General features: G+C 42.6%; 1 protein-coding gene across 2 annotated transcripts in view; it reads right to left on the reverse strand.

Annotated features, from left to right (window-relative positions):
- LOC136882137 (beta-alanyl-bioamine nonribosomal peptide synthetase ebony) overlaps positions 1-22,617 on the reverse strand; it is a 184,125-nt gene that overhangs the window by 50,848 nt on the left and 110,660 nt on the right. For both annotated transcript variants that reach the window (XM_067154680.2, XM_067154681.2), the window contains exon 2: positions 387-590. In XM_067154680.2, the coding sequence (XP_067010781.2) occupies positions 387-590 (204 nt within the window). The remainder of the gene's footprint in view (positions 1-386; positions 591-22,617) is intronic.

A 22,617-nucleotide genomic window follows, 5' to 3' on the forward strand; every position in this document is an offset into this window, starting at 1 on the left:
CGGATTTTTCGAAACATTGAATTTCGTCCCAAATGAATTCCTTCACGTGAAGATAAATTCACCAACACCTGCTGGCGAATTTCGTCATCCTAAATTACCACTGGACTAAACAGCGATGGAACAAAATTTAATTTTTTTATTCATACACGTAACGACTTCATGCCGCTCATTCCATAAGTCAATACGTGACACTTCCCCGAAAACATAAACCCATGCCGAAACTTTATTATTATTATTATTATTATTATTATTATTATTATTATTATTAATATTATTATTATTATTATTATTATCATCTATTCCCTCCAATATTATAATAAAGTATTGCAGAAAGATCAGAACATATGAACAGAAAGATGAATTTGATACAGAGAGGGGTAACTCACCATGACTCTGGCGATCCTGTTGGCCGCCATGTGAAGCTGTGAGTGCGTCATGGGCTCGTTACAGGCGCCACTAACCAGGGCGGGCGCCGCACTCACCCCAGCTTCCTCAGCTCGGCGCTCGAGCAAACGGTGAAGCAGAAACTCGCCAGAGGGCAGTGGATGCGTCTCCCCACGAAGCACGGACAGTTGAGGGATGGATCCCATCTGAAATAAATAAATAAATAAATAAATAAATAAATAAATAAATAAATAAATAAATAAATAAATAAATAAATAAATAAATAAATAAGTGCCATCCTTCAGAAATAATGTTCACGCAATGTTGAACATTTAGTATATCACAATAACAGCTGTATCGCCTAGACCCGTATAACAGGTCTGCTACCCCTATATGAAAGGGTTGGACAAGCCCTATCCTTCCTCTTCTTCTTTTTTTCTTTTCTACAGGTTTCTTTTCGTCGCAGCGACACATACAGGTCTTATGGCAACGATGGGACAGGAAAGGGCTAGGAGTAAGAAGGAAGCAGTTTTGACCTTAATTAAGGCACACCCTCAGCATTTAGCTGGTGCGAAAATGGGAAACCACGCAAAACCATCTTCAGGGCTGCTGACAGTGGATACCGGATACTGGTCGCACTGCAGCTACCGAGCTCGGCTCTTTTTGATGTACCAGCTGAATTAAAACCAAATCTATTGTTACTGTTGCAAGAATTATTAATTTAAAAAAATGAAAAATAGTTTTGGCAAAAATGTCTGAGTAAGTATTTTGGGAAAAGGAACCAGTTTTCCATTTGCGAAAATCAAACGATGGTAAATATATCTTCCGGTCTGTTAGAATCATAAATGTAATGCGTGATCCAACAGGGTCCATACGCAAATAATTAATTAATTATCTTCCGGTCATGAGCATCCATCAACGGCTGCTACAACCAGCCATAAGACATAGCCTGTACGGTTGCTACGTAACAATACCTTACATCACTGCCTGTACCGTTGCTATGGTTACACCTCCGTTACACATTTTGTCGCGTCACGTTACACAAACCCTGGGAGTAAATTAGAAGAATAGTCTCGACAAGGTAGGCAAGAGAGCGAGAGGAATGAAATCCCTCGAAAGCGAAATAGAACGGACTGAGGGGGTAAAGAAACTCTAGTACCTCGATGAGACCATACAAGAAAACGGATGAGGAAAAGGCGCTGTAAAGGACTGGACGACGGGCGGATGGAGAGTGGTCATGGCTGGTCCGTGGTCCGACAGCTCTGCACTCGCAGCAGAGGAGGGGTGGACACGGCTCTATCTATTCGGGAGACAGAGAGCGGCTGGTGCCCAGCATCGTGGCTTTCCATTCCCCTGTGCTGTGCCGGAACACGTCACGGCCGCCAACCCCCTCACCTTCGCCGATCATCTTGCTGCCTGACCTCCTCAGGGAGGAATGAAAACTTTTGTACCAGTACGAGTAGTTCAAAACTACAGAGGGTATGCAAAAAAAAACTACCAGAGGTGCATCTTCAGAAATGCCAAAATAAGGGAGTACAACAGAAACAGAATGGCAATACGCCTGAACACGTGCTGTACCAACACAATAAAATAACATTTCAGTGCCGCATTCGGTAAAACCACTAATTATTTTCGTTAGAAAATGCTTTTTTGTTATTGCCTTGCAATTCAGGGTCTTCATTTCGGATTAACCGAATTTTCAGGTCAGAGTTTGGATTATCGGGACTTCACTGTATTAAAAATTGTGAACTATGATGGCCACATCATCGCCGAGCGAGTTCGCCGTGCGGTTATGGGCGCGCAGTTGTGAGCTGGCATTAGAACGCCAGTGTCGGAAGCGCTGAAGATGGTTTTCTGTAGTTTCCCACTTTTACACCAGGTAAATGCTGGGGCTGTACCTCAATTAAGGCTAAGGCCGCTTCCTTCACACTCCTAGCCCTTTCCTGCCCCATCGTCGCCATAAGACCTATCTGTATTGGTGCGATATAAAGCAAGTTGTAGAAAAAAGTGTAATTCTGAAACGAATTTGACAGTCTGTTGCTGCGTTGTTGATGTATGATATAAGGCATCAAATGTACTACGACACACACAATGCATCACGCCTGCTTCCTTGACACATTGTTCCAGATGCTATCAGAATGAAGCAGCCTTGTGTCCGTTCAAAATAGCGTGGAACTTCAATTTTTTTGAAATGCAGCACGTCTCCAAGGTTAAGTAAGTAGTCCATTGACAAATTAAGATGAGTTAAAGGGACAGAAAATTTACCTAATTAGGTTGAAGGCCTGCACTTGGGTTTGTCCACTGTTGTTAGCGGTAACACGACGCCGCGAGATTCCTTGCACTCTAGGGGGCCTTGACCGTTTTGAACGCGCAGGCAGTGTCCTAATTCTCTGCAAGTGCTCACAACAAGTGATAGATACTGATCAGTACAACAGCCCGCCTAGTGGCCATGATACCGTAGTTAGCTGGTTTGAGCCCCGCTGGTGCAAAAACGTCACCTTCAGAATGTTGGCCAACAGAAGAGGAAGTACAGTACAACCATCTCCATATAAAACTAATCAGACGAGAAAAAATTGAAGGGGTGGGACAATTCAGACAAGGGCTACGAAGGGCGTGAAAACGACAGACTCCCTACCCCTCTAGTGGTCTAATACTGTCGGGGTCGGAAGAGAAGAAGGGTTGACCAAGGGAGGTCGGACAGGACAGATGGAAGTGATGAGCCTGGCACAAGTAAGTGAAAGCAATGCCAGGACCCAGCCAAGTCCGCGTGGTCACACACCCACACTCCGAAGTTCAGAGCCGCTGGGACCCCTTTTAGTCGCCTCTTACCACTGGTAGGAGATACCATGGGTGTTATTGTACCGCGCATATGTGAGGCTGAGGTGCTACCTATGATGAATTCTAATGTTCCCAGTCGCCAATAGAAAGGAATTAACCAATCTTCGACATGGCCGAGAACTGAATCGAGATTCCTTGGATCAAAGGCCAAAAGCCGTTAAGTCGCTTCTTTTTAACTTCGCATGAAGGATTTCGGCGACGGAGGGATTTAAAGGGCAAGGAGTGGGAAAGTAGTGGCTGCCTATTATTCAGCTTAAAACAGTGCAGCGTTACAGGCGGCCCACGAGTGCGTTTAAAAGAAATATCTTAAGGAATGTGAAGAAAATTTACCAAACATATTTCATCAAAAATGTATTCATTCTTATACCATTTTTAGACCCAAGTCAGAACTAATTCTTTTTTAAAATATATATTTCCTGTTGTTAAATATTTTCATTTTAATAATTATAACGCAAACTTTGGCGGACAATGAGCCCTCGGAAATGCCAGTGCTAGGTCTCAACCAGTATAAAAATGGTTATGGGATCCATACGAAATCTTAAATTCCATGACACCTCACTGTGGGCATTTTATGCAACGCAGTGTGCAGTCAATACCACGAAATACTTTAGCTTAAAAAGCGGTTTCAGTTCTTCTCTCACACTACTCGTCCTTCTTTAAGTTTTGTTTTCACTACATTATTAATGTCAGATTGTATTCTATTTGTCAAATATTAATTCAAATGGACCGACGTTGTTGGGTGTTCTTCTTCCAAATGTAAAATGGTGTTGTAACCAGTTAAACCTCCGTTTCAATTGAACTGTGCATATTTCTGTTCTATGTGCAGAATTTAACGAAAATGGTCTATTAGCAAAGTGCGGCCCTCGAGAAAGTTCAGCTGCAAAATGATGCCAACTGGTTTACATGTATAGAACATTCATCTCCGACAAGATGGAACAGATCAAGTGGTGGTCTTAAACCAGAAAGTCAAATAAGAAAAAGAACAGCGCAAAGAAAGAAGGAAAGACAGTCATGAAGAATAAGACGGAAAGAAGAACAGCGGGAGACAAAAGAGCAGGAGGAGTAGGAAAAAAGAGGAAGAATAAGCAAATAGAAGATCAATGGAGAATAAACGAGAAAGAGAAAGCGTGTGAGATTAGCTGCAAAGTTAAATAAATAAATGAATAAATAAACAAGAACAAGTAAACAAAAGTACAAGGACGAGAGGAAAAATAAGAAAAGAAGACGAAACAAAAGAAATTGTTCTGATGGCGAGAGTATCTTGTGTGGATCAGTCCCACAAACCTTGAGCTAATTTCCACAGAGAGCGCATCAACTAGTTCGTGCTGGAAAATGTTCTCAAGATCGACCAGTTGTTCTCGGTATTTTCATCAATGAATACTCTTCTCTCTCATTCACAGATGAACAAGAACTGAAAAAGTAAAGAGTACGTTAAAAATCAGCATGACGATTAAAGAAACCCGGCCAGGAATAGAACCCGGGACACTCAACGCTGACCATTCAGCCAAGGAAACTTGAGTTCTCAGCCGCACCCCTCCTGTCTTCTAGCAGTACCGGGAATCGAACTCCCAAGGACGCTAGCTAATAACAGAGATGGACAATCATCATGCGGTTTAGTGGTACTCTCTTATAGACGAATAAATAAATGAACAGTCCGCCACTTTGGTTAGTGTCATTACTTGCCACCCCCGAAGGCTCCGCTTCGATTCCGTCTGTTACGACATGTGGTACGAGAGCTGGAACGGAGTCCACTCAGCCTCGGGAGGTCAAATGAGAAGAGGGGGTTCTATCGCCTTCTCAGCCATCCTGGAAGTGGTTTTCCGTGGTTTTCCACTTCTTCTCCAGGCAAATGCCGCGATGGTACCTAAGGCCACCATCGCTTCCTCTTCTCTTCCTTGTCTATCCTTTACGATCTTCCCATTCCCCCCTCCCCCAAGGCCTCTGTTCAGCATACCAGGTGAGGCCACCTGGACGAGATAGCGGTCCTCGTCCCTAGTTCTACACCCGACCCAAAATCTCACGCTCCAGGACACTGCCCTTGAGGCGCTAGAGGTGGGATCCCTCGGCGAGTCCGAGCAAAAAACCAACCCTGAAGGTTAACCGTATTAAGAACGAAAGAAAGAAAGAAAGAAAGAAAGAAAGAAAGAAAGAAAGAAAGAAAGAAAGAAAGAAAGCCCTTGACAGGAGGATACGCTACGTTCTCACACCGAGTTTCATCTTCTCTCTACCTTATTCACACTTCACAACACATAAAATCAGTCTGAAAACACACACACATACTGAACCATTCTGTTCATTACATAACAGGACGCCAAACATAAGGGCGTGATGTAGAAAATGGAGGTGAATCCCTAGGCAGGGTGTGGCCATGCATGACTGAAACAGATATGTTGGAGAAGGAAAGAGAGATCGGAAACGCCATGCCACCCCAACAACATTCAAAGCGGGAATAGTCAGGTTCACCACATCACGGGAATCGAGTGAAGGTTTTCCAGGAAAATAAAATGATGAAAATTATCTCCATAAGTTTAGGAAGCTAATGATACGTTTAACATCGTTAATAAGTAACGAGATTAATAACTTCGACCACCGTGGGAAACTGTTTAGTGGCTGCATGAGTCTTAGGAGGGAATTTACCTGGCGTGGCTTCGCTTTCTGCTCCCTATAAGAGATGAGAGATGGGGAAGATTGCTGTTGGTGCGTGTCGCGAGTCTGTCTGTGTTGTTGCGCCAAAAACCATTGTCTAAAACAAAGACTAAGATTACTTACGGAGTGTTGCGATGACTTCACTTTAACTGTAAATATGTGAGGAATAGTTCTCGTGAGATTAGCTTTGATTTGTTGTAGGGCGGTCGTGAACACTAATTCAATTACTATAAATTTCGCTAAGGGCGTAGACTTCTTTGTACAATCGGGCTACAGGTCAATTTGTGGTATGAGCTAGTACAATCGGTGTAGCTCCACGAAACAGGTTAAGAACTTATAGACCCCAGTGCGTGTTATATTTCTAACACTATACAAAACGATGGTGTAAATGCAGTACATTTCAATCTTGCCTAGTGTGCGCAGGAAACGGTATTTGTATAGCGACTGTGCTGTGCGAGTTAACTGAACATCTCATTCCAGTAAGTGTCGTAACGGGTTCGAGGCTGGTTGCAAGAAATCTTTAAGCTGGTCTTCGGGAAGACGACATCTGAATGGAGTCACCTACGCTGCTGGGAATAAGAGGATCGACCCAGGACGACATCGTTACCATGATGGGCTGAAGAGGCACGGCCTAACCCTGAAGGAGGGATGAGGAGGTCACCAAATGTCAGATAAGTGAACCAGACTTGTAAGCATGTGATAGGATTAGTGACAGTTACGCAGAAATTTAGTAATTAAGTATGTAAATATTAGTAGTGGAGCCCTCTTGGCAAGTAGAATACGACTTGGTCATAGCCCATCAGGCTATTTATTAAGATGGCTTTAAAATCACTAATGTGTTTAATGAACAAATTTTATAACTTATGTAGGGGATAGTGCTGTGCGTTATATTATTTTGTGGGAAGAAGAGAGCTAGGTGCTACTTAAAGTTGTATAGTTGAATATTAGAGCAGAATATTCCTTAGTATTTGTCTTCAGATCAAATTTTGTTGTAAGTAAGGATCATTTTGGTTAGTTTATCATTCTCTCTTATTTGGAAGGATATATAGATTCGCGTAACATAGTGTTTGCATGTTGCCTGAGTATGATTTATATACATGTATCTATTTGATCAAATCTTGGTCAGAAATTAAAACCACGTTCTATGATGTGTCATCAAAATCTTTGACTACGTTTCACACTGCTAAAACTTGGACTCGAACCATGGGCCAAGAGGGTATCAGGTTACGCCATATGTATAGAGTGTCGTGATTTTATGAGAAATAGTACGGTATATTACTCTGTATGAAATGAGTTACACCCGAGGCGGTCAGTCAAAGGAGCCAGATATGTAGAATGAGAATTGGTTCCTCACTTGTTATAAGAAGTTAAGTTACGGCTCATAGGTTGGTCGAGAAGACGGATATGAAGGCCCTTTGTAATGTCGACCCTAGAGGCACAGTGAAACGAGGTCAATGTCAGCTTTGTTTACGATTTTTTGTGCGATGGTGGGTGGCCAGGTCAACGGCCTAAATACTCCACCCCAGGGAGTCTCGGCCATTTTTAAAAAGCTGTGGGCTGTATTGGATTCTTCCTTTCAGGCCGAGAGTTATTTGTGACAATGATTCTTTCTTTTTGTTTCTCTCTTCTTTTCCACTTATTTGTCAATATTGATGTGTATTCATATATACTGTATGATATCTTGGTACTAGTGGATTCCGATTATTAGATTACCTAATAAGTATAAAGATTACCCATATGATATGAGTTCACATCCCTATGAATTTGTATATGAAGTCGGGGAACATATAGCTTCAGTTTTGGTTTATTCTAGTTGTCGTTTATAACGTGCGGTGTTGCTGTTTATATGTAAATATTTCCCCAAAATGTGAGGGAACCTTAGTAGTAAATCTATTTCTGCGAAACGTCTTTATTTTATTTTGTAGGTCCAAAGGTGTTGCTCCCTAAAGGGTGATACATGTTTGGTCCACTGATCTACTCATCAGCACAGCAACGTCACGTTATTTTTATCTTTATAAATTACATATGTAAGCCCTGTATGGCTTTTTATTTTCGCACCGTGAGTGCACTATATTATAAAAAGGTTGTGGCAACAGAAATTCATAAATTGATTATGCTTTGTCAATTAAATAGCTTAATCATTCTTGAGTTCCTCATTTCTTAAGTAAATTATCAGAGTAGTATCCCTGTCCAATTATACTCTCATCATAGAACCCGGTTGCAGCTAGGCTGGTGCAGTTTATTTTAATGACAGGTAAGCAGGTGAGTAATGTAACCCATTTTTGCTTTAGGTATTTAGGCCCTATAGGGTATAATACATTACACACACTAATGTAATGATCTTCGCCTCTGAGAGAAGACCGGGTGATTTGGCCGTGCGGTTAGGGGTGCGCAGCTGTGAGCTTGCATGCGGCAGATAGTGGGTTCGAACCCCAATGTTGGCAGCCCTGAAGATGATTTTCCATTGGTTTCTCATTTTCACAACAGGCAAATGCTGGGGCTGTACCTTAACTAAGGCCACGGCCGCTTCCTTCCCATTCCTAAGCCTTTCTTATCCCATCGTCGCCATAAGACCTATCTGTGTCGGTGCGACGTAAAACAAATAGAAGAAAAAACCAGACAATAAGTAACTATCTCATTCACCAATGATAAGGCGGAAAATTGAATGGAGTTCAGAAGCCGCGCATCATCAGTTTGAGTGGAGTAGAACACAGTCCCTCACTGAATGCAAATTCTCTAGTGGGTCGAGCGTGGGTTTGAGGTTCGAGGCCTGAGGAAGGTTAAATATTGAAATGTTTGCTACAGATAATTATCATCTATTGTCCCTCCAGCAGACCCTGATGTGCAATAAGAAGAAGGTGGTGAATGTGTTCTCTCACTATGCAAGGTCTCCAGTAGCTAAAGGCCGTGACTTCGCATATTTGAACAATAGAACATCACCATTAGTGTGACGCAGGCCTTGTAATCACGGTCTGAGCTAGTCTTCTTTCTCACATAAATCAAACCAGTGTCCTCGTTATCTGTTCATCTCCCTGACAAGGACATCAGAATGAATACATTTCACACCTGGTAAAAAGAATAACTCCCCTAGAGAATGCAGCACATTAAGTTTAAAACAAACACCAGTGGTCTGTTTCACGGCAGTCGCAGGTGTTTACCCAGTCTTTTCAAGAACTCGTCTTCCCATAAACAAGTATTGTGCTGCTTTGTCCTCGAATTCCAATTTTATCTTCATACTGTGATCTTCCCTACCTTTAAAAACTCCACGCCATCGAGAGTTCAGAACATACCGCGTAGACGAGCAGCTCGTCTCCGTACTCACTCCTGGGGATGGTATCAAATAGTGGCGGCGAGGAGCTGTTCCGGCCTCTCACTTAACCAAGCCCCCGGTGGTGTATTGTTGGTGCAAAAGCGACAATGGATGCAGCGATTTGACACCGATGAAAAAACTGCACCATAATTACACCACATTAATTTACACCAACAAAGTTGGTGCAAGAGAAGTGATATTTCTCACCATAGTTACACCTAAAATTAAGAACATTAATCAGATAATTTCTCCACCAATTTCGGGCCAAAAATACACCAAAGATTTTATTTCAACCTTCTTTATTGTCAAGACAGCTGTTGAACCAAATTTGCTTCGAAAATGCTCCAAAGTCACACTAAGAATGTGGGTGCATTTGTGGAATGAGCTTGGTATTATTTTAGTGCACAATTTAGCATTTTCCTTCTTATTTACCCCCACATATAATGGTTCAAAGCTGGTGTAAAGTTGGTGTATGTTCCGAAGCGAGCATTGTGGTACATTTGTGAAGTAACCTTTGGGCCACTTTGTTGCAAAATTAGTGCATATTCTTTCGCATTTACCTCAAAAATTACAGTACAAAATTGGTAATAACAACAACTGCTACACACTGTCCCACGCTTAACCTTGATTTTTTTGTTTTACTTTTTCAACAACAGAATTTCGTGTTCGTATTTATATTTATTTAAATTTGAAATTTTTATTTTTAATTATTTCTTCGGCCCGGGCACCCGGCGGGTCCTGCCCCTTTGTCCCCCAACCCCTTGTTGCCGGCTGCGCCTAAATATACGAAGGGATCTGGAACACCTCGTTTTACCGCAATTAATATCTTTCTCTCACCCATTAATTACAGGTGAGGCATTTCTTTCACCATCGTCTAGCTACGAACTCAGGGCACACAGAAAGAAACCTTCAAAGATGCATAATACATGTATCTGTTTCCCTTTCTACAAACGTTAAGGGTGTTTTCCGATTGTTGTGAGGTGACAATATCTTCAGTGATTGCGGTTTCGCCATCAACAGTGGTTTTCACCTCCTCCGTTTCTTTTCCTTACAGAATGGTCTTACCTAAAGGAAGTGACAGTGAAAGACTCATTTCGCACTCATGAATTGGATACCCAAAAAAGAGATACCAACAAAATTATTTTAAATTACGACAATGAAATATTTGAAATTGCCGTAGGAAAATCGAGTGAAAAACTCATGATTTCCCTCTTACCCCTGCCCCTGTAATTTTCTTCTCCGGCAGATAGAATCAGACGGAAACCTCCGATATTTGCAACGCCGCTATCCAACTAACCATTCTGACGGTTTTCGGAGCTACCGAGGTGGCGGAATATTGTCCCGCAGCTGTTCTTGAGGCTGACGTATTTGAGCACCTTCAAATATCACCGGACTGAGCCAGGATCGAACCTGCCAAGTTGGGCTCAACAGTCTGAGTCACTCAGGCAGGCCTCGCGCTGTAAGTGCCAACCGGAGATCCCGGGTTGGATTCCCGGCTAGGTTGGGCAGGTTCGAGGTCCACTCAGTTCACTGCCGACTGTAACAATACTTAACGTGGTTCTTGATTGCCCCAGCGAATGACGAAATAAATAAGAATGTTATAATCTGCGTACAAATTGGTCTAATTGAACTGTGCATGCCTTCGACTTGAATTCACGCTTCGCCAGTGGCCAAAAGCAAGAGTCCCACTACAATTCAAAGGCTGCCGGTTGGGCGTGGATAACACATCCACATCCACATGTGAGTTATTCGCTGACCCCACTGCCACCGCCTGGTGACCTTTTGGTCAGGCGAAGAGGCTGGTTCACCACATCGTTACATAACTGGCGGGAAGTGGTCATAAAACTGCCACCCCCCTCGCTGCAGGAAACGGCGGCCATAAAAACTTTCACCAATTGCTTCTAACGACACCAAAGGTACAGGCTACACCGGCAAAGTAGTTACTACAGAAATAGACGGAAGTATGCCTGGTGAGAAAATGGCACACCACAGAAAACATCTTTATGACTCCTAATAGCGGGTCTCATCTCGCCATCCTCCCTGAATACAAATTTAGCCACCATGTTCTCTATTATTATTATTATTATTATTATTATTATTATTATTATTATTTCGTTATGTCCATTCATAGAGTCCGATTGGACTTGTTCATTCGCTTGATGACTTTCGGCTTCCCTTTCTTCCAAAATCTCTTCACGAATTCTCTGTGTCGAAGATCCTCAATAAGAAATGTCATCTCCTGCACTAGACGGGACATTGCGTATTTTGATACACTTGGCACCTTGTTTTCTAGGTCTGCCGTGTCTCTCAAGGTGACGTGATCCCATATAAAAGTCACACTCGATAGGATTTTGAGTTAATCACCGTTTCTAGAGAAAGCTGGTTCAAGTGTGTAATGTCACTCATCGCAATACATTATCTTCCACATGTACTGCGAACGCATCCCCACGAGTCTGAAAGGTGATGCGAAGACATTTGAAATGGTTCAAAATTTCATGCTTTTCTCCGATATGAATATGGATCATCAGTTGAGCTAATATAAAATCGAGGGTAATTAGAACACCCACGGTGAGTATGACACCAATAAACTCAAATAAATTACGAGAATGTGAATTTTAGAAGCAAAATTCAGGAGTATGTCTGTACAAGGAGTTCCCTCCTACAAAGAGCTCGGTTAGAAACCACAAAGGGCTTTCCAGCACGGAGTGGAGAGACGCGTTGCACCCCTAAAAGATGTACTTGGAAGGTCTTTCGATGGTAACCGTGCATAAAACTTTTACCCATCTCACTGCAGAACAGAATGAAACTTTACCTCACGTCTTGGGTTCCGGTGCTTTCGGTGAAGCTCATAGAAACAGCAGACATCACAACATGAGTCGCTCTCTGAGAAAGGATTCAAGTGCATGGCAGCACGAGAAGGATAGACAGGATCGCCATTAAAGTGAAGAAGACCACACAGTAAGATTTGAAACGCACTCGGACCAACCACGCGATGCCACAAGTGTGTCTACCTGCCTACAGTGCAGTATTATAAGAACAAATACGAGCTGGGCAGTCCTTAAGAAGACCTTCAACATCAGCTGCAAGGAGTTGATCGACTTTGGGCTGAAAGCGGTCAGGGGTTCTCTATTGATACCACTTGTATTCGCCAGACTGAGACATACATTTCTTATTCTTTATTTTTGAAATAAATTGTTTTAGTGTATTATTTGTCTCCAAGTGAAGGAGGATTTTAAAAATAAGAGATACTTGAACATGTTTGTTGTGCACAGCAACTGGAATAGCAGGTTTCTACATGAAGACATGTAGGAGAGCAGAACGACCATTATTTCTCGTATTGACTATCTAGGCTCATGAAGCTGAATAATTACCGCTATGGGCAATAAACATTCATTTCTCTCCGTCGTACTTGATTGTATACTATAATGAGTGAACACTCCCTGCTAGACCGGTCGCTGCAGCTCCGAGCTGCTAGACTGTCGACTGTCTATAAGGAACACTTTATCGTCAGTGAATTATCATCATTTGAAGACTGATGCCATGGCAAGAAAAACGGATGTTGCACTTTTAAGAACTTTACATTAGGTAGTTTATCTCATCAGAGTAGACGTTAACATACGTGGAATGTCTTTGTATGTGTCGACGTTAATCTTCACGGCCCTCATACACATCATTTGAAAGATAGTAAGCCTGGATACCGTATCTAGAAAGAACCTTAGTTAATGAAATAACATTACGTAGACTTTCACGACCAGTAAATGGCATTACAATACTTAATTTTGGGATATTAGGTCGCGTAATGTTAATAATCTGCTGATCCTGTGATCGGAATCGTCTTCAGGGCAATAACAACTGTCACTCGAGACTCTAGACAGAGTAGTTCATTCCAGAGTCTCCAGAGTCAAGGAGGAAGGGATCTACTCACCTTTGTTAAACGCGTTTATCGCGTCACGAATGATTCACCCGGTACGTAAGACTAAACTAGTTACATACTAAAATCACGAGAGATAACCATCAACAAAGTAAGCTCAATGGTTCCGTTACCCAAGTAAATATTGATAATGAAGTGTGTTTTCAAGCTCAATGAGGAACTCTCTCACCCTCAGTCAATTTAGTGTTATGTATTTCTGCATTTGGAGTCTCCGTGACTCAAGCGGTAGCGCGTCGCCCTCTCACCGCTGGTACCGGTCAGTCCACGTGACATTTGTGCTGGACAAAGCGGTGGCGGCACAGGTCATTCCAGCAACACTCTCCACTAGCATTTCGTTTCATCTGTCGGTCATTAATCATCGCCCCACAATTGCTATCCTCGCCGCAAGATGAGGACTTCATTCATTCAATTCCTGACTTGGTCACTGGCATGTTGTAGGTCTTCTTGAAATGTGCTACTACTTGTCGGACTGAAGTGAAACCACGCTGTCTGCAACCCGTACCAAAGTTCGTGACAACTTAGGCTCATCAACAAACTTGCTTCCATTTGAACTGAACTGATCTTTATAGCGGAGCTTTCCTTTTCGGAGGAGTTCTTGCAGATTTTTCTTGCTTGTTAAGACATCCTAATCGAATTCTATTCTTCAGTATTGAACGAAATAGCCCATGATTAATAAAATGCTCCCTTCGTCATTTCACAGCAACTAAGTTATTAAATGAATTATTCCAACTTGCGACAATTCGACTTAACTCGTATTACCCAAACACATTAACAATCCCACAGATATGCTATAATTATACCCGCAAATGTGATTTTAACAAGACCTAATTCTCGCAAATCACGAAATAAACCATGGCTCTATAGCGCCAACGTGCCAGATTAACAGTAACTGCCTGGTTAGCGATACACCAACAGTTAGACAATCACTACCTTCAGGAGAAGGAGTGGCTTACGTGCCAGGGAGTATAAATGAAAGATTGCATCAAAAATGTAAATTCGCTCAGAGAGTATCAAATAACTCTCCCCCCCCCCCCCCCGCCGCGCGCTATATCCCACACACCCGAGCAATTTTTGTTGTCTGTACATCTCTCCCAATTCCCACTTTTAATTCCCAATCGCCGCAATTAAAAGACACGACATACTAGCGGCCGTCTTCCACATCATTTGTGCCACCGTGAGCGTAAACACCGGCTTAGACAAGTGAAATGCTTATAAGCCTCGCGAATGTTCTAACACAGCGCACTAATGACTTCACTTGTTTTCGTGTGTTGCGAACATGACTGTGTTCAGCGTTGCTGCGCGTTTGTTTACAACAATTAGCGCCTTGTCAATCTTCATAAGAGAGGCGAGGGACAGACAAGGACGTGTATCCAGTGGATTGTCACTCAATGTGTACCGCGTCAATTCAATTCATCCGCCAACTAATTATCGTATTATGTGATTATGTAGCACCACTTCTTGCTCTGTATTATTTGAGCCCATTTGCCAACATTACACACTAGCTGTTTAAGCCATTTGGAAATGGACCAAAAGGTCTGGAGTATCCATTTTTAACTAAAATGTTTTAATTAGTCGTGACCTTAAGTGCCCATCAATTGGATTCCCGTTTTTTTTTTCAAATAAATCAATAAATTGCCGCCACTGTGAAAGGCTCTATTGTCACTATCATCGCCGTCACAACTGAGGTTGCTTCCACAGGATTTACTTAGATTTAACTGCTTTGACGAACTGGCGAGTCTGATGGTGATCCACTATCAGAATAAAAACACGTTATTTTCTTGATGGACGTTCGATTTCTCAGTCCTCCAATCGTCTTTTATGTACTTAAATAGTTCAAGTTTCTTCCCTCGTGTTGCTTTACTGAAGAGGAATACTTCGGGAAAATCCATAGGAGAGGAATGAAGAAACAGAGATGTTTATTTGACAATCAGAATGAAACTCGCTTTGAGGAGTCGCTAATTCAGCCCCAAGGATTAGGAGAAACCACGTATGAACCACCTGTTTTACACTTTCTAACGTTTTAAAGGGATTACTGTCATTTATTTCTAAAATTCTTCAAAATCTGATGCGCTATGGGAAAAAAAAGAAAATAGCATCCAAAATAAAATAACAGAGATGATTCAAAACTCAGTGGCTATTCTAAAGAGCCAACTACACCAGGATTTCGAGGCCCCCTGAGCATATCGCATGCCCCTTAGCTACAGAACATAAAACTGCATTCAGTACACAAAAACCGGAATTTTGTAATGATACCGTGTACCACGTACTAGCCTCGTTCGTGTAATTTACGACTAATAATTATTTTCTTTGGGAGTTTAATTTAACTTTATTTACATAAAGATAATAAGTGCACAGAGATTACAAAAAAAGGGCACTTGGGTAATAATTACAACAGTGTGAACTGGGGTGCTGTTGTACAAGCGTAGTCACATTGCACGTTAGCTCTGTTTCTGTACTTCGCCTTCATTTGTGTGCACTCACACAGGTATGTTGTCATTATTTCCTTTCTAGAAACTGTAGTGTATACGGGATATGACGACCGGACACGTGGAGTCTCATGGCCACTCCACCCATATCACACTTCAATTTATTTCTCGCTTTCTCTCTGCCAAGATACTAGTTGATCTTCCTCAAAGGAAGGCAGTTCGTGCTTAATTCCAAAGAAGATATTTCTAATCCGCGAGATTATGTCAAGCAGAAGCGGAAAATATGGACTGAGTGTGGACACTAGCAATTCTCTCACTGCGTTGTAGTATTTCTTATTTTCCTGCTGCTAACTTGTCAGCTATGGGCGAAGTTAAGAGTTACATATACAAACGTAAAGACATAGTTATTAAATGTAGTGTTCACTCTTCAAATACAACTTGGATCAATACTGCGGCTCCCCAGGGCCCGCGGGCCACCAAATTTCAGCTTAACCGGTTCAAGCCTATTCCGAACAAACAAACACTGACTGATTGTTGTCAACACGTAGTCTGACTTGGGTCACCCCTGCACGAACGAGGCTAGTACGTGGAGTGAGGGGAAATTGCCAATATACTGATGTTGCAAGACCAACAACAGCGCGGTGTGTGTAGTGCGGCAGATAACAGGTTCCATTGTCAGTGCTGCACGTGGGCAAGGCAAAATACACCATCACACACCATGAATCTGCATTTAGAGCCATCACTAATAACACCAAACTCAGGCTGGTCTCCTGAATATTGGGATATACGAGACCCCGGTGCAGTGAGAGGGAAATCTGCTTGCGCGTGTTATGGCAGTGACGGATCCGTCTTCTGTCTATCTATTTGAACGTACAATGACACACAAACACACAATAAGATGGATGACTACAGTTCCCTAATTAGTGCGTTTACATCCCTTGTCCTCACAGCAGGTCTTTACAAGGAACGACGGTCCCTTCCATAATCTTGATTGACAGCTCACCTTTCACTTCGCTTCACAAGCTCAGCCTCTCCAGTCAGTAGCTTCACGCACAGAGATTCGAACACACAATCTGTTAACAATCACGACGCTCGACTCCAGACAAGTCCGTCACTCATACAATCATTTCACGTGACCGCTTTACACAGTAAACTACTCGGCAATAACACAACACACATTTTACTCTCCGTCGTCCTACTGGAATACACTCAGCGCCGACAACCGGTACAACAACTAGTGCTCACTCACTTCAACAACAACTACTATTATCCAGCTCCACAACGTGACGAGACCAACACTGCTGACAATGACACAACAATGACCACCAGCGGACGACAAAAGTAGCTGATATTTTATTTCCAAGGGCTTTGCGGGTAATTGTTAACTCCTAGAAATATTTCTGTCGCCCAAAAAAATGTCACTATCACAAAGTCATTAGTCTTAGTAAGTTCACGAAGACAAGTCAGGCTGAATTATCATCAACAGCTGTTTGGGAAGTGTTTGTCAGCAAGCCCTCAGGAATCAGAGTGTAATTTGCTAGCAGCGAGATCATTTAGCGCAGATACCTCCCTCCAGGGCTCCGTAATAATTTCTTAACTAATGTAGAGTTGCGTAACATTATCTGGCAAGACCTGGTTATTGACCAACCCATGTGACACAGTAAGTCTACTGTATGCGGACTTCGCCCTCTCAGTTTGTTTTAATAAACTAAAAATAAAATCTTTCTCTCCCACGCTCAAGTTTCTTCACCCATATTTGTAGCAAGACCCTGGATATTTAGGCACTAGTAGGTTAGAATACAAAGTTACTGAAGTGAGTAGCAAGTATAACGGTTGTGCTGTGATATTTGCCTATAGGCGACATTACGGGTACTCATATCAGAACCCCTAGAATTTAGGTTACTCTTGCTACATTTAGTTTGTATTTTAACTTATAACTGCCTGAAAATTGCCGCCTGGTCGCGATGAAGTCTAAACGCTCTGACACCGTGGTTCGAGTCCCGATCAGAATGTTGGCCGACAGGGTAGGGAAGGTGGTGGTATACACTGCACCTACCGCACAGTGGTAAGACCGCTGAATGCTAGCCTGAACACGCAGTTCTTGCAATGGAAATGAGGATGATGTGACGGTCCAGGATCTTAACTCGACGGGAACATTTCACGAACGATTATGTTGGGAGGGTTATTGCAACCAGAGAAAAAATGTGAGAATCACGCCTGCGATGGTACGGGCAGTAGCAGTAGAACCTCATCTTAAAGCAAGCGTGGAGGTTGATCGGGGTGAGAGATAACATACGGCCCACAAAACTCAGCCGTCACGACGCTATGAATGGACTGCAGTGGAGGAAACATTGCAAGGAGGCAGACTCCACATAAACCGGAAAATGCAAAGATGATGTATTTTTTCATATGTGTTTGCGACAAATCTTACGGAAGGTTATCGTAAAAAATGTGTCATACTTCAATTTCGACTTGTGCAAAGAGGACGGTCTGTGCTCATCCCTGTTTTTGTCGAACTCTTATGTTAACGACTCACGATCCACTTGTTCTTGGGTGCCAGATGGACTCCTTTCACTGGCGTCCTCAGGTTACGTTCGTCACGGCACGAGTTGTAAGAGGAAATAACACGTTGTGAAATGGAACGCGCGAACATTACATCATTCTAAACAATTAAAGCCAGCTGATTATGGCACCAGGTGGCGGAAAGGAATCCCGATGCAACGAGAAAAGCGATGGAAGCTCAAAAACGTCATCTTATCATCATCATCATTATTATTATTATTGTTATTATTGTTGTTGTTACGGAGTCCCCTTTGATGTTGTCCAGCTACTTTGTGCAGGGCTCGATTTCCGGACTGCGAGAACTCAGTTGCCTGATATGAGAGGTAGCGGAGGATGTATCCTCCAACGTCTGCTGATAATCAAAGTTCCGCTATGTGTCACGACATTCGGCACTTGAAATGATGACAACACGGAACACAGTGGCCATGCGCTATTTTTACAGGGCCAAGCTCTGCATTCGGGAGATGCGTGGGTTCGAACCCCACCGTCCTGACAGTGGCTTTCTGTGGTTTCGCATTTTTACTTCCAGGCAAATTCGAGGAGAGTTCCTACTCGTAGAACACAGCTGATTTCTTCCACCTCGTTATCCAATATCATTCACCCCGAATCATTTCATGTTCATCAGCTCCTCATCCGAGCTCGTTGTCAGGAAGGGTAGCTGGTCGTAAAACACGCCAGAAATTTCATCTTACCTCATCTCTGACGCGGTATCTGGTAACGGTACTAACATACAAATCCACTTAAAATTATGATAATGTAATTAGTTTTCACTACACTAATTAGTCTGGAGACCTGGTGGAATTTGATCCCTATTTGTATTACGTGCCAGTTAATTTACGGACAAGAAGCGCAGCAGCTGTGGAGCTGACAACTACTCAGCCCTGCATCGTCAACCGACAACGGAGCCAGTCCGCTCAGTACGAGCACGAGCACAAAACATGTGCAAAGAGCTGTTCCCATTAGATCCAGGCACCGGGCGAGCTGGCCGTGTGGTTAGGGGCGCACATCCAGGAGATAGTGGCTTCGAACCCCAATGTCGGCAACCCTGAAGATGGTTTTCCGTTTTCACACCAGGCAAATGCCGTTCATTAAGGCTTCCCTCGCACTCTTAGAGCTTCCCTATCCCATCTTCGCCGTAAGACCTGTCTGAGCCGCTGCGACGTAAAGCAGATTGTAATAACACACAAGTAAGCTCACCGATCTCAAGCTGAAGACCTGAAAGAGCCCGAAGGTCCTGTGAAGCAGACGTACACGAAACATGTTTTAGTTTGCTTTCACAGTCAGTAACACAAACGTTATTCTGAAATGTGATGTAAGAAGAACTTGTATTTTCTTGACATGAGTGCCTTAATAATGCTTCGTAATATGTATCCTATTGGTTCCACATGGGCCATACTCCAAAGAAGAAGAAATAACGATATTTTAATAGCAGCATTATCTTCTTGTGTATGTATGTTCAGTGCTGCGTTCTTCCTCGATACGAGCGGAGCAAATACGGTACAGCAACGAGCTGAAGTCCCATCCTGTACCAGGCTGCGTTTGTTATTTTGGAACACGTGACTGAAATGGTCTGCTTTCCTGGGTTTTGCAATTCCCCCCTCGATGGTATGATCTCTGATTGAATTATACCTGAGAACACTAACATTCTTACAGAACTAAACAACAAGTCTGAAGAGAACAGAATGCACATAGTTTTAAAAATTCATGATACTTGGCTGTAAAGACGTTAAAGCTACAAATAAGATAGGGGGAGAAGCTACTGAGCAGAAACACTGTACCTTAGAAGTATCGAAGAACGGATATGAACAGACCAGCGCTACTCGACCCTACAGAATATTATATAGAACGAAAAGTGCAGGGGATAAGAAGTAGCCTTGCGTAACCCTTCACTTGTTCTGTTACTATATCAGAAGTGAACGATTGGAGGAGATTCCTATGTACTTTGTTTATAACGTCCACGCCTCCCTAGCAAAAACATACACCGTTACCTGCAACACAGAACTGTACTGCCTTGTAAAACTTTCTCCAGTGACCTTTGCGGCAGAATGAACCTGGTTGGGAAAGCTTGTTGCTACAACCTATCAGACAATCTGATTCCAAAAACATGTTATTGAGCCACGCCAAGAGACAAGATCAGTGTGCCTTCGGCGTAGACGCAGATGAACCAATAACAGCTTATTTTCATTTTCAAAACCTTCCTCCACTTGGATGCTGCCTAAGAAACAATACACTGAAACAATTAAAAATAAAGATATAAAAAGTCCATGATCTCAGTATGTCGAACACAAGAGGTGTCTGAGCTTCATAAGAGAACCTCTGTGATTGGATCGGTGGAAGAGTAGCATCCGTTGAGTGGACATTAACTTACCAAGATGCTAATGTTGATAGCTTATTTCCAATTTTAAATGGATATAGGACAACGCTACCATACTATTAACCTAAACAGTGGAGTTGATCGAATAAGGATCAGTAAGGAACAAAGAATCTCACGCTGTGTCATGTCCAACACGGGCCAATGTTCGGTCCCTGGAAAGTTATGTTTCACAGTTACAGACTTTCAACCATCCATGTTTCGACATTATCAACTTGTTTCTTGGAATCAGAACTTGTATGGATATGGCCCAGTTTTATATCCGGACGCCCTTCCTTTCAGTAACTTTATTGCGCTTTTCGGTGGTCGTTGGTATTGTGTGTTGTGTGTATGTGAATGAAGACGAACACAAATATCCAGCCCCAAGCAATAGGAATTAACCATACGCAGTTAAACTCCACGACCTGGTCGAGAATGGAACGGGGAAACCTTTCAACCGAAGGCCACCACATTAACCATTCAACCAAACAGGCACGGCCCGGCAGAATATATATAGAATGAAAAGTGCAGATCACAAGAGTACCCTTGTGTAACCCCTCGTGTTACGGACCTCTTCGATGGTCGGCCAGGATCGAACCATAAAGCCAGCGCTCTGCCATCTGAGCCAATCAGCCAAGTTATCTATACAAAATCCAATCGAAAGTCTTGTATCGTGACACTCCGATGCTCGCAGGTCATCTCAGTCGTCTTGATGATCAGCGCAGGTCACGCACTACGCTGCAGCACACGTCACAACGTGGCCTTGCTGAAGTGCGCTCAGCTGAGCAACCAGACAAAACCGAACTATCGCAAGCGAGTGAAACTAGGGTCACTGGCCATAATGCAGACACACTATTTTATGAACTCTCAGTGACGTCTGGTTCAGGTCAAACATGTGATAATAATTACACCTTAAATTTGTAACACGAAGAGTAATAAAAACAGTGGCACGACTTCAAGGCGTAATGTGCAATGGCTGCGTTCGACGCTAGGCTCGGGACTATTCACATGGGATGAAATGTCCTTAGTATATCGGCCAACATTTCTAATTTGCGAGTGATACAGAAACTGTCTATAAGACGATGTCAACCTGTTTGTTTTACCCGCTGCACTTTGCGAGAGACCTGTACCTAGACCAAGACAATGTACATGGCCCTCAAAGTCACCGGACCTCAATCCCATCGACTTCATTCGGGATGCTGTCTAAAAGGGTGTGCCCACCCTTAGCCCTACTCGGAACAATCCCAGTGCATTATGAGAGGCTGCCCAGTGATTATTCATCACGATGGCTCCCCAATGTTTGCAGCGCCTTGTGTAGTCAGTATCTCACTACATCAGTCACGTCATCAGAGCGTCATCACGGTAAAAACCAGGCACCGGATTCAATTGCTCATTAATGCACAGTACGTCATTAATTATTATTATTATTATTATTATTATTATTATTATTATTATTATTATTATTATTATTATTATTATTATTATTATTATTATTATTATTATTCCTAAAAGAATCATATCAACCTCAAGAGAGTCGAGTCAGGATATGAGTAATAGCACGTAAGGTGAAACCTTGTGTGTTGTAAATCAGAATTTTAATTATAAAGAAAAGGTCATATTTAACTATGATGCCCGAAGCACGGGCATGACAAATAGCACGTTGTGCATTATGGAACAGAAACTGATAACTGGCACATTCTACATCCCTTCTAATCTGTCACTGTGATGACTGTCTTTCTGGCGTATTCTTATCCCATACGCGCCCCTCCAAAACTAAGTGAACTAGTGCCACAAGGTGACCAGCCCAAATTGATTCAAATGTCGCCCACGGTGTAACAGTACTGCTTTCGTGATGAGATCTAGGCATTCTTTTGTAACACCACATTTCTAGGCTTTATCCACACGATGAAGTGCCGACTACAAATAAATGGGAAAACACCCGTTAACTTCCTTTGCGAAAGATTCGTATCAGGGAGCGGATGTTGTTGCAATAGAACGTCGCTCAGTTCTACGATGTAACGAAGGATAATTCAGTTCTGTGTTTTTATTTTGAGTCTCTCTATTTTTTGCCGACTTGAGCTGATTAGTCATTATTTTACCTTTTAAGAAGTTTTTAAGTCAATACATAGAATTTGAGAATTTTTTGAACATTTAAAATTGTTCTTGAAGT

This window comes from Anabrus simplex, chromosome 10, assembly GCF_040414725.1.
Source record: "Anabrus simplex isolate iqAnaSimp1 chromosome 10, ASM4041472v1, whole genome shotgun sequence".
Taxonomy (NCBI): Eukaryota; Metazoa; Arthropoda; class Insecta; order Orthoptera; family Tettigoniidae; genus Anabrus; species Anabrus simplex.